Source organism: Macaca nemestrina, chromosome 3, assembly GCF_043159975.1.
Source record: "Macaca nemestrina isolate mMacNem1 chromosome 3, mMacNem.hap1, whole genome shotgun sequence".
NCBI classification, from domain to species: domain Eukaryota; kingdom Metazoa; phylum Chordata; class Mammalia; order Primates; family Cercopithecidae; genus Macaca; species Macaca nemestrina.
This window is the reverse complement of record NC_092127.1, coordinates 21532663-21546034: the sequence shown is the minus strand read 5'-3', so window position 1 is coordinate 21546034 and position 13372 is coordinate 21532663. Positions and strand designations below refer to the sequence as shown.

Here is a 13372-nt window from a genome sequence, read left to right as displayed (position 1 = left end):
CTGCAACCTCTACCTCCTGGGTTCAAGCGATTCTCCCACCTCAGCCTCCCGAGTAGCTGGGATTACAGGCATGAGCCACTATGCCTGGCTAATTTATTGTATTTTTGGTACAGATGGAGTTTCACCATGTTTGCCAGGCTGATCTCGAACTGCTGACCTCACGTGATCTGCCCACCTTGGCCTCTCCAAGTGCTGGGATTACAGGCATGGACTACCACGCCTGGCCTCCATTTATATAGGTCTTGAAATAACAAAATTATAGAAATAGGGTGCAGCTAGATGATAAAAGAGATATCACCACCAATCCCACAGAAACACAAACTACCATCAGAGAATACTATAAACACCTCTATGCAAATAAACTAGAAAATATAGAAGAAACTGATAAATTCCTGGACACATACACCCTCCCAAGACTAAACCAGGAAGAAGTAGAATCCCTGAATAGACTAATAGCAAGTTCTGAAATTGAGGCAGTAATTAATAGCCTACCAACCCAAAAAAGAAAACACTTTAGTTTCTAAGTGTCTTGGTGTCCAGGATTCTTGTAGTGCTTATTTTAAGTAATGAAAATGAGATTCGCCCAGAAAAGGTAGAGATCTATAATATGCTACATGAAATGATGGGTGAGTCCCAAAAATCAGAATATTCTTCTATCTCCAGACAAAATGAAAAACAGGTTTTATTCTAAGCCAATGTAATCTATTTATAAATAACAGCATACAAAAGATCCTCTTTCAGTAAGACATCTGGGTGGCAGGAGACAGCAGACTTTTTGCTCTGAGGAAAAAAATTTTATGTTTTAGTTTAGGATCTAAAATGATTCTAGAATTGTGACCTGAGACTAAGGGTAAAGGTGGAAGATTATTATATATAAATTACAATATATATGATGAATAGATTGTGCCAGAGGATTGACAGATACATATATTTAACACAATGAGACCAATGGTAAACAGATCAAACCCACTTTATTTCTTTGTGGTTTTCCAGTCACTTATATACAATTACAATAAAGTAAATCATTCTCTATATTTTTGTTAAATCATCACAAAATGTATGTTTAAAAAGTAGTTTAAGTTTACTAGAAAGTACTATCTCAACAGCTGTATAGCTAACTTATGTAATCATATTTATGCTAATTGAAGAGAATATATTTCACCTTCAGGATATTGTATTCATTTTTTCTAGCCTTAATAAACATTTTATAAATATTGACACTGGGGATAAAAATACTGATAATATTATATTTACTTTGGCTTCGCAGAGTAAAAATTGTTATTCAGTCACATACAACATTCTTGCATTTTCTTAGTCAATCCTCAAACTACCTGAGACGTAACAATTATTACTCAGTTATAAAAAGAAACCAAGATTCACGTATACTAAATAATTTGTGAGTATTCATGATAGAACATGGCAGGTTTGATTGCAACTCTGTTTGATTCCAAAGTGCTTGATCTTTCCACTTTATCATAATGCATTTCTGGCAAGAAGCATGAGAATCAAAAATGTGACATGAAAAACTACTATGGAATTATTTTTAAGTGGTTTGCATAGACTTTGTTTTTAGACTTTGTTTAGCTTTTCCGAAAAAGTTGTACTCAGTTGTTCAAAGGCTAAGACAACGTTGTCGTCTTCATTTTCACATAGCTCACGCAGGGAAACACTGGAAATGGGGGGAAAAATATAGGATCCATTTTACTGAGATTGAATATTATAAGAAAGGCTTTCCTTGGGTAAGCAGAAGTAAATCCCATCAGATGATGAAATTATGTTAGCAAAATATAAGGAATAATGATAAGAAACATATGTCTCCTAAAAAAACTTGTAAAAAAATTTAAGAAAAGATAACAAAACAACCCCCATGCAATTCTTCTCCTTGACTAATAGGCAAGAGAGAACCAAGAGAGTCTGAAAAGCCATCAAATTCCACATAACTCGATCTCTTCTCCCTTCAAGAGTGCAACGCAAATTCCTTTTCTTTCCTCCATGTATCTCTTGTGAAGTCATTTGGTTTTGTTTATGCTAGTGTGTCCAGTGTATACTGAAACCCACAGGCAGCTACATCTACGAAGAGGAAAATATTCCTTTCTTTACCTAGATGTGTAAAAAAGATAATGGCCCTCCAAAGATGTCCATATTATATATTCCCCAGAAACCGATGAATAGGTCAGGTTAGATGTCAAAGGGGAATGAATTATGGCTGCAGAGAGAAGTAAAGTTGCTAATCAGCTGACCTTGAGATAGGAAAATAATCCTGGATTATCTGGGCTGGTTCAGTGTAATCTCAAAGGTCCCTGTAAGTGGAAGAGTGAGGCAGGAGAGAGTCAGAATGATGCAGTGTGAGAGTCTACGAACCATTGCTGGCTTTGGAGATGAAAGGGAGCCACAAGCCAAGGAATGCTGGCAGCCTCTAAAAGTTGGAAAAGGCAATAAAAGTAGATTGTCCCTTAAGAGCCTTTACAAAGAAATGCAGCCCTACTGACAACTGGATTGAGCCCAAGAAGATACGTTTTGGACTTCTGTCAGTTTAAGCCACTAGATTCGTGGTAATTTGTTGCAGCAGCATTAAGAAACTAATGTACAGATAACAAAAAAGGAGAGAAGAAATCCAAGAATGAACAGTATAGCTGGGCTGATCAAGGGCTGAAAACTATCATGATCTGACATCTTATCAGCCTTTTATTATTTGCACCTCCCTGTTTCCACTAGAGTTCCAGTTATTTTCTAGTGTTATCACTGACCTACTACAAAAATTGATCCGTTCTGTCTCTACAACACCAGATTTCCTTCTGAGTTACAGACTTATCATTTGACTACTATCATTTCCTCCTGACTGATATCTCCCAGATATAATGTGATGTGTATAAATTCTAGCTCACTATTTTTCATTCTCATCCCCATGTGTCATGCTTATCCTTGTTTCCTATGCATCCTTAACAAAAATAGGAACTTTGGTCATCTTTACCAACTGCATAAAAATTTTTTACTAATTTCTTGAATTTTACCTCATAAATATTTTTCTAATCACTCTTCTGCATCATATTTCAATTCGTTTAATTCAGACCTTCACTCATTTCCACCTGAATGACTGTTATAGCCTTTGCACCTACACATTTCTGCCATATATATAATCTGCATGCTCATGCCCCTTTCATGCTTATGCACTGTCTACACATTGCTCAAAAGACGAAGCCCAAACTTCTTAATGTTAATATAAAGACCTTTCCTGATGTAGATCCAAATTCCATGTAAAGTCTCTTACAACAACCCAGCATCTTCCCCCATCTCTGTCAAATGCCCATATTCTCCATGTCGGCGTAGTGAGCTTGGAGTCTATCCCTGACCCTTCAGGCCCTTTCTCATGTCTGTACTTTGAAAATATTATTTCTTCTTCCTCATAATTTAAGGCTTAGTCAAAAAATTACTTCATTTGAGACTCTTTCTTTGAATGCAAGTAGAGTTATTCATTCCCTTATCTGCCATCATAGCTCTGACCGTGTTTGTAAGGTCTATAAGTCAACCTCTTTCACTACACATGTAAGAATTTTTTTAAAGCATATATATCAATTTAATGATCCTTTGGCCAGGTGCAGTGGTTCTTGCCTGTAATCCTAGCACTTTGGAAGGCCAAGGTGGGTGGATTGCCTGAGCTCAGGAATTTTGAGACCAGCCTAGGCAGCATGGTGAAACCCCATTTGTACAAAAAAAAAAAAAAATTAGCCAGGCATGGTGGTGTATACTTGTAGTCCCAGCTACTTAGGAGGCTGAGGCAGGAGAATTGCTTGAACCTGGGAGGTGAGGTTGCAGTGAGCTAAGATCGCACCACTCCACTCCAGCCTGGGTGACAGAGTGAGACTCTGTCTCAAAAAAAAGAAAAAAAAAAAAAAAAAAAAAAAATTATGATCCTTTATAGCCCAAATGCTTAGGAAGTGTCTCATACCAATAATGCTTTAATACTTCTTAGATGAATGCACGAATGAGTGATTTCCTTGCTCGGGCTTTTGAGACAGCTTCCAAGTCTGTGGAGTTTCTAGGGCTGCTCTGGAGATTATAACTTGAGTAACTATGAGCCACTCAAGGAATACCCTATTAGAGATATTCCAAGTGGACAAAGCAGTTTCCTTCTGCTCCCAAAAGTTTTACTGTCTGTATAAAAAGTCCAAGCAGGCCTGATTCTGCTCAGATCCAAGATAGAAAAAGAGACTTGATTAGCAAGAACCTAATAATGGAGAGATTTATGGCAAATTAAACATATAAAAAGTGATAGGACAAAGCCACACCCATAAAGTATTGAGTTGCATGTAGATTGAAGACTTTAGAAAGATGGACAGTTAGGCTGGGAGTGGTGGCTCATGCCTGTATTCCCAGCACTTTGGGAGGGCAAGGTGGGCAGATCACCTGAGGTCAGGAGTTCCAGACCACCCTGACCAACATGGAGAAACCCCATCTCTACTAAAAATACAATATTATCCAGGTGTGGTGACACATGCCTGTAATCCCAGCCACTTGGGAGATTGAGGCAGAAGAATCGCTTGAACCCAGGAGGCAGAGGTTGCGGTGAGCCGAGACCATGCCATGGCACTCCAGCCTAGGCAACAAGAGTGAAACTCCGTCTCAAAAAAAAAGAAAAGAAAAAGAAAGATGGACATTCAACTAAGCAACATTAGATGGTCAATGAAACCTAACAATGGGGTACCCACATAAAGTTTGGTGTTGCTTGGGACCCCACTAGGTTTTGTTAAAGATGAAAATAGGAGGCCAATATGAAAAGTCAGAATCAGATGGAGCCTGCAGAAAACATCGGAGAAAACATGAAATTCAAAGTATGTAAGTGAATATAAACCAGAAACCAGATAGAACCCTAAGGAGCCCTCTGAAATATCATGTCCTTGACACACATTGCTTGTGGCAATTGAGAATACAAGGATCTAGGAGTCAATGAAGCTTTCAAATATTGCTGCCTGTCAGTGCATGATGCCTGGGGCTGAGACTCTAGTCTGGATGAAACTTCATCTCAACTAGACATTGGAATTAATTCTGTTATAGAAATAACACAACAGGAATACCCTGTATATGTATATGGCATTTGACAGAGATAAGGAGACATTCTGCAGAGCCTTTGGGGAGTTGAAATGCATAGCACAGAAGAAGTTTAATGGCACCTTCATGTACCTGGCTTATAGTAAGAGCGCAACATTTTTCAAATTATAAATAATTAAAAAATCTAAAATCAATATTTAAATATATAACACACCTGATAGATTTAATGGTGAGTGCAAAATCCTTCAACAAATAATAAGCATCTCCTTCATTCATCCTAAACAAAACAACATTTTGAAAATTAATAACACAAAACATTAAAGAACATCCTATCTTGCATTTAAATGCTGAATTTATCAGTAACAGGTACTTTTGTCTGTCAAGATCTCTTTCCAAGAATTATTTCTGCCACAGACCCTAGATATTGATTTAATCTATGGCAATGGTGATTATGAATTCAAGAGTTGAAATTTCACAATCATAGATAAGCAATAAAAATAGGAGGCTGGCCATCTCAGGAGATAACCAAAATAGGAAAATAAAGCTCAGGAGGGTAAATTGGAACTAGAGACTCAAAAGGGAAGAAACAGATGTATCAGTTACTAATGTCACAGCTGCTTTATTCACAATGAGTCACTTTTTTTCAAAACAGTGCTCAACATCTTTGAAGAGTGTCAGATATTTTAATACCTTCATTCTATAAGGATTGCTCCAACATTTTATGTAAAACACAAAATTGGTTTCCTGCTTTGGTATGACCGAATGCCCCTCCCCACATCTATGTGCTCAGGCCCAAGTCAATTTCTTCATCCTAGGTAAATCCAAGAGTGTTTACCCCTGGTTACTATTTTTGAAAATGTTTTTCCTGCCACAGAGCTAAAACAATTGTCATGCACTCAGTCCTATATCTCCTCTTCTCAAATATTGGAGAGCATGCCATTATTTTTCAGTTTTAAAATATCTAATAATGAATAAACAGGAGAGTAATAAATAAAAATATATCTATGAGCATATGCAAATATTTATATTGTTAGAGTACAACATTATGTTATGTGAGCTGGCCTAAGTGCCAAGATTTTGCTGGAAAATCACAAACAAAAATAATACCAAATTTGTTATTCTTTCCTGCCATTAGTCTCTAAAAATAAAATCTAGTATGCTTAGTATGATTTAACCTATACTTGAAACTGTAGTGAGGATTCTTCCTTAAAATTCATTAAATTAATTCATTAGAGACAGAGATGGGGGTACAGAGAAACATAGACAGAGAGGACATACCTATTATCCTGGACTAATCCTAGCAAGGAACCATGTTTGTAGAAATCCAGTGCATAGGCATTAAGCGGCATTTTCCTTCCTCGGTTATCAAATTTCTGTGACAACAGCACTGGAGCCTGAGAGCGATTTACACCGATTGTGCCTAGAGTAACCTGAGAAAATACGATTTTTCTTAATGTATTATTTATGTATAAAGAAAGTTGATAATTTCTTATGTGGTGCTTTGTAGTTACATCCTTTAGTCGCCATTTTTAAAGCCCATTCTTCGCTGTGAAGGAAGAGGATGTTACCCACACACTGTGGTAGCACCATCCTAAGCAAGCCTGGAGAGTGGCTCAGCTCCATCCCATGAGGATTACTGTATCCACAAAATACCGATGACACTTTCAACCATCCATCCACTAGAATATAGAAACACTAGGAAAGAAAACCTAACACCATTTCATTCTCCTTACTGGTGAAAGGAATTTACTTGTAAACAGGGTATCAATGAGTAGAGGATTATACATCACAAGAAGAGAATTCAACTGAACAACTCAAACAATCTTTGGAACCCAATTACCTGAATAAAAAGAAGGAGGAAGAAGAAGAACAAAAAGAAGGAGAACAAAAAGAAGGAAAGTAAAAAGAAGAAGGCGAATAGTTTTCCCATGTCTGCTCATTTTTTGAAAACTACTATACAGAATCAATAGAACTCTAGCATACCATTAGTATGAGTGTAAATTGGCACAGCTACTTTTTTTTTTTTGGAAGTTACAATTCATACATAATTCATACATAATATCTATGAATAATAAGAGTTGACTCCATGTACTTATGCAGATCAGTGATGCAAATTATAAAGTGCAACAGTATCTAAACAAGACTCTATTATTAAAACTTAATAATTTGCAGGTAACCATTCAAGTGACAGATATCAACTGCCTTCACCCCTGCTAAGACTTGTTTGGCACAGCTATTTTTTAAATGAGTTGGTAGTAGCTTGAGAAGTTTAATATTTGAATATTCTTGTTCCTATATGACTCAGAAAATTATTTTAACCCAGAAAATCAATACCTAAGAGAAACTATTGCACATACACATGAGACATCCATAGCAACACTGTGTGTAATAGCAAAGATGAGAAACAAACACAACTATTCAAAACAGGAGAACAGATTAACAGGCTGTTTGATATTCATGCTATAAAATATTATCAAATAGTAAAAATAAAAGACAGTTTGATGTTACAACAGGGATGAACCTTAAGGCATAGCACTGAATGTAAATAAAAGCGACTTTCAGGTGACTGCAGTAACTGTTCCTTCACTTTTCACAAAATTCAAAAGCAAATAAATATAAAAAAGGATTTCATAATATGTAGTTTTTAAAAAGGAAAGTGAAAAACACCAAGTTTAGAAGGGTTGATGGCCTGGGAGAAGAGGGGAGACAAGAAAATGAAACATGGGAGGAGTACACCGATCCTTAGTACATGGTGTCCATGCTTTAGAACTTATCTATATGCTATAAAATAATGCTTTAGAACTTATCTATATGCTATAGATAAGTTCAATGCTTTAGAACTTATCTATATGCTATAAAAGATATATTTCATGTATACTTAGCATTATATTAAAATGTAAAATTAATTTTGTTAATTAAAATAAACAATAAAAGCAAAACAAGTTTAAGAGGTTATAACTTACTCTAGTAAAGTACATTTGTATAAAGTGAGTTGGGTAAGGTAAATGTGAGGGAATATGGAAAGAAAATGTGAGTTCAAGAGAAAAAGAACTGCAAATTTATAAATCCTTATAAAAAGTTTTCTGACTTGTTCTTAACTTACTGACTATGGGCATGAAAACACTTTCTTGTTGGTATTCCATTTTATACAATTAAAAGAATGATGCATTGGTTTTAACACAGCAACATTTATTCGAAACTAAAAACTGTATCTTCAGAATTTAAATAGAGGATAAAAATGTATGTGTTAATTTAAAATGCACAAGATGTATATAGTCTTCAAAATTATTTTAAGTGATACATGACTATGATTTTGGAATAAAATCCAATACATGTACATATTGGAGTTGAGACACCAATGTCAATCCATAATATCAAATGTAATAAAATATGTTTTCTCAAAGTTTGTATTAAAATAATTAAATTTCACCAAGTGTCAACATTCATATGAATTAGCCAGGATCTTCCAAATGTGTCTAGTTCTTTGCATTCCATTTTAGGCATCAATGATGCAGACTATAAGTAGTATTTACAGCACTTACAGCAGTACTGAGAAAGCCTGAAGATAGTTTTACGTGGTTCTTCCACAGAAAACCTGTGTCAGTATCAGTAGAGTCTTCAAAGATGGAAGAAAAGTAGTGGTGTTTGGAAACTCTCTGAGCAGGGTCCTCAGGCCAACTCTGAGAAACTGAAATCATATTGACTTCAAGAGCACCAATTCCTGAATATATCTGTTGATACATCCAGATTTTTTTTTTCCTTTTTAATCTGGGAAATTTGAAGTTCTTTCTAAGCTGCCTAGCAATATAAATCCATTCTTTCTTAAACACCTTTTATTAATACACCTCACTCTTCACTTACATGGTTTGGAGTTTCTAGTCGAAGCAAATCATCATCAAAGTTCCCAGACAGACAAACAAATGGTGAAATTGCTACTCTTCCTTCCTTGCAGCTCATCAAATGAGATACGAGTTGAGAGTCTTCACATTCTTTACCTGTGAATTCTGACAATAATACTTAGGGATAGATTAGTGTTTTGAACTCAGGCAAGTTGTCAAACCTCAGATACTTTCTCTAGACCATGTTACAAGGGGAGCCATTCAGCTTCATGTAATGAAGACTGAAATGTTTTGTAAGTTAGATCACATAAGGTGAGCAGCACAGCTTGGCACAGAATACATCCAGTGAAAGTTGGCTACTAATGTTAGTATCACTATTATATTTTAGTTGCCTTAATAAGAAATGAAAGACTAAATTTAAATTGTATACTCTTATCGGACAATTATTGTTATTACCTTTGTACTTTTTCTTTCTTTTATTTTTTATTTATTTATTTTTTTGATGGAGTCTCACTCTGTCACCCAGGCTGGAGTGCAGTGTTGCGATCTCGGCTCACTGCAAGCTCCACCTCCCGGGTTCAGGCCATTCTCTTGCCTCAGCCTCCCGAGTAGCTGGGACTACAGGCACCCGCCACCTCACCCGGCTAATTTTTTTTCATTTTTAGTAGAGATGGGGTTTCATGGTGTTAGTTAGGATGGTCTCGATCTCCTGACCTCGTGATCCTCCTACCTCAGCCTCCCAAACCTTTTTACTTTTTCTTACTGAACTCAGACTTGCCTTCAGAATCTTTCCTGAAACCATGCACCACAATTAGTAAGTCTGGAAGTAGTGCATGAGAATAAATATATTTTCCATTGATATTCTTATAAAACCCAGATCAGACATTCAAACTGGTCTAATTCGTAATTGAGGCATAATATTCACAGACTCCAATCTCACCCCACCTGTGACGGTCACCTTTTTGGGTCTATTTTCCCTTAGAAGGCTTCCATCTATTAGCTCATGAAAAAAAGAGCAAATGCTAAAAGTGTTAATCATGTACAAAACATTATTTTAAGATCTTCATATATGTTAATTTAATCATTTAAAACTCATCAAAACTAGGTAGATAATGCTATTCCCTTTCTCATATATCTATTCAGAAAACTAAGGCATGAGTATGGAGTCTCTCGCTCAAGAAATCACAGCTAATAAGTAGCAGAGCCAGAGTTTGGACCCAGGAAATATGCTTAGAATCTGCATTTATGAACACTAAGCATATTTCCTCTCAAGACAGTGACAGAATTAGTCCCTAGTTTCTCTTCATCTCATAGATGCCCTTACTCTGTTTTCCAGGCTTGACCCTGAAGCAGCATTTAACAAGATGGTTATAAATGGCCCTACTTAGTTTCAGTCTCTTTTGCCCTTTTAATGTCTAATAAGCACAATTTTTTTCTTTAGAAAGGAAAAGGAATCTCCTCACTTGAGGGCAGAATAACCTTTCTGGGGTTCTACTCTTCTTCCAGAATAAACTATTCTTAGGCAAGATTATTTATTCTTCAAATTGTTCCACAGTGGAGGTAAAACATACTTACTGATTTTTGACAATGGGAGTTGATATTCCTGATTCATATCAGCCAGTTTGGAAACAATTCGTAGGAAAGCGGTAAAGTCCTCCATAATTTTCATGTTATACTCATCTAAAGCATCACTGAAATCCTCAGGGAGCTCATCAAGGAACACCTAGAAGCCGAATAATTTTCAGAGAGATCTATTTACCTTCCTTCAAAACTGAATCGTTGGAAGAAGAAAGGTAAAGAACATTGCAATATAATTCTATAGTTATCTACTAATATTTATGCAATAATGTCAGTTTTATTTTTTCACTGGTGAAGTTCAGGTAACTTCATCTTTTGTTTCTATTTGCAATTATGAAAACAAATACCTTACTCATTACCCTTAAAAATGTATTTTGACATACTGAATCAAAACCACTTTTAAATAGAAGCATGCCCTCAAATAACATTAGACTTTTGAAAATTTCAAAGACTCTAGTGACACATTTGAATAGCAAGCAATGAGACAAAGTACATTTGCATGTCTAGAGTAAATCTCATTTTGTTTTGAGGGTTTTTTAAACCTCACTGGATTCATTTTGCTAATATTTAGTTAATTATTTTTTCACTTATATCCATGAAAGCGAAGTATCTGTAATTTTCCTTTTTATTATGTCCTAGTTAGGTTTTGGTATTAAAGTTAACTTTTGCCCTTAGAAAGAGTAAATATTCCCTCTTTTTGTATTATCCAGAAGAGTGTAGTGGACTGAATGTTTTATATTTTCTCAAACTTTATATGTTACAATTTGAACACTTAATGTGATGGGATTAGGATGCAGGGCCTTTGGAGATGATTAGGTCATGAGGGTGGAGTCTTCATAACTGGAATTAGTGCCCATAAAAAAAGACCCCAGAGAGCCCCCCTTGCCCCTTCCACCATGTGAGAACACAGCATAAAGACAACCATCATTATGATGGTGGGCAGCCCCCACCAGACACCTTGATTTAGAACTTCCTTTTAATTATTAATTTTTTATTTTTGTGGGTACATAGTAGGTGTGTATATGCACGGATTACATGAGATATTTTGATGCAGGCATGTAATGCATAATAATCACATCAGGGTAAATGGGGTATCCATCACCTCAAGCATTTATCCTTTGTGTTAAAAACAATACAATTATATTCTTTTAGTTATTCAGCCATAAACAAGAATGAGATCCTGTCATTTTCAACAACATGAAAAAAATTGGAGGTCATTATGTTAAGTGAAATCAGCCAGGCACAAAAAGACACACTTCACATATTCTCACTACTTTGTAGGAACTAAAAGTTAAAACAATTGAACTTATGCAGATAGAGTAGAAGGATGGTTATCAGAGGCTGGGAAGGGTAGCTGGGGGACGGAGAAGCGAATGTTTAATGGGTACCAAAAAAATAGCCAGAAAGACTGATCTCTTCTCAGTCTCCGAAAGGGTGACAAGTAAATTTCTTTTGTTTATTAACCAACCAATCATTGCTACATTACAGCAGTCCAAACAGACTAAAATAAAATTTGTAAAACGGTGGTGTTATTCTTTTTACAATAAAAATCATGCATATTTAAAGTATACAAACTTGTGTTTTAATATACATATATAATGATGTTATCCTTACAAAGTTTGGAAGAATTCACCAGTGAAGCCATCTGAGCCTTGGGCTTTGTTGGTGGGAATGTTTTTTTAAAACAATAGATTAAATTTCTTTACTAGGTATCAGTACCAGATTAGTTATATCTTCCTTACTCAGTTTTGGAAAGTTGTATTTCCTAGGAATTTGCCCATTTTACCTAAATAGTCAAATATATTGCTATAAAGTCATTCATAAAATCTTCCTTTGCTCTTTTCAACATCTAAAATAGAGCCTGTAGTACTGTCCCATTTTCTTTTCTGATATTTGTGCTTTTACTCCCTTAATGAGTTTTGCTAGACAATCAATTTTACTATCCTTTACAAAGAACCAACTTAGAGGCTTTGTTGATGTCCTGTTCATACAATTGTTGTTAATTTACTTCATATCTGTTCTTGTTTTATTATTTCTTTCCTTCTACTTACTATAGGTTAGATTTTCTTGTTCATTTTGTTATTTTCTTAAGCTAAAGTTTAAATCATTGATTTTTCAACCTGTATTTTTTTCTAATTTATGATTTTAAGGCTGCAAATTCCCCTCTAAACACTGAATAAATTCCAGCTTATAAGCATTATTATGTTTTCTTTATTTTTAATTAATGTAAAATATTTTTAAATTTCCATTATATGTCTTTTTTTTATCCTTGGTGTGTATTTATAAATTAATTTTTTAACTTTTCACACAATTGAGATATTTCTGATTCTTCTGGTTAGTGTTTACCTAACATGTATTTTTAATCACCTTACTTTCAAGCTTTCTCAGTTTTTATACCTAAAGTGTGATTTGTATAAACAGCATATATAGTCTGATGTCACTTAATGGCAGCGATATATTCTAAGAAATGTGGCATTAGGTGATATTGTCATTGTGCAAACATCACAAAGTGTACTTAAACAAATCTAGATCACATTACCTAGGCTTTATGGTATAGCTTATTGGTCCTAGGCTACAAACCTGTACAGCATGTTACTGAATTGAACACTATAGGCAACTGTAACACAATGGTAAGTATTTTGTGTATCCAAATATATGTGAATGAAGGAAAGGTACAGTAAAAACACAAAATTATATTTATGCGACCACCACGTATGCACTCTGTCATGGATCAAAACGTCATTATGTGACAGATGACTATAGTTCTCGGTATTTTAAGATGTAGCCTGAAAATCTTTGTATTTTACTTAGTGTATTTAGTATTTTTACATTTAATATAACTATTGATATAGCTATTTTCTACCTTGCCATTTGTTTTCTGTCTGAATTTGAACTACTCGTGATATATT

At 35.2% G+C, this 13372-nt stretch overlaps 1 protein-coding gene across 2 annotated transcripts in view; it reads right to left on the bottom strand.

Moving 5' to 3' along the window:
* Nucleotides 1-378: 378 nt before the first annotated feature.
* Nucleotides 379-13372, bottom strand: part of LOC105466762 (DExD/H-box helicase 60) — a 97033-nt gene continuing 84039 nt past the window's right edge. The window contains exons 33-37 of one of the 2 annotated variants that reach the window (XM_071092847.1): nt 10461-10608; nt 8908-9050; nt 6325-6476; nt 5261-5323; nt 379-780 (exon numbers count right to left, since the gene is read on the bottom strand). In XM_071092847.1, coding sequence (XP_070948948.1) covers nt 738-780; nt 5261-5323; nt 6325-6476; nt 8908-9050; nt 10461-10608 — 549 coding nt within the window. In that variant the 3' untranslated portion in view covers nt 379-737. Of the gene's footprint in view, nt 781-954; nt 1670-5260; nt 5324-6324; nt 6477-8907; nt 9051-10460; nt 10609-13372 lie in introns of those variants that run through there. The other variant, XM_071092845.1, reaches the window with a different exon arrangement.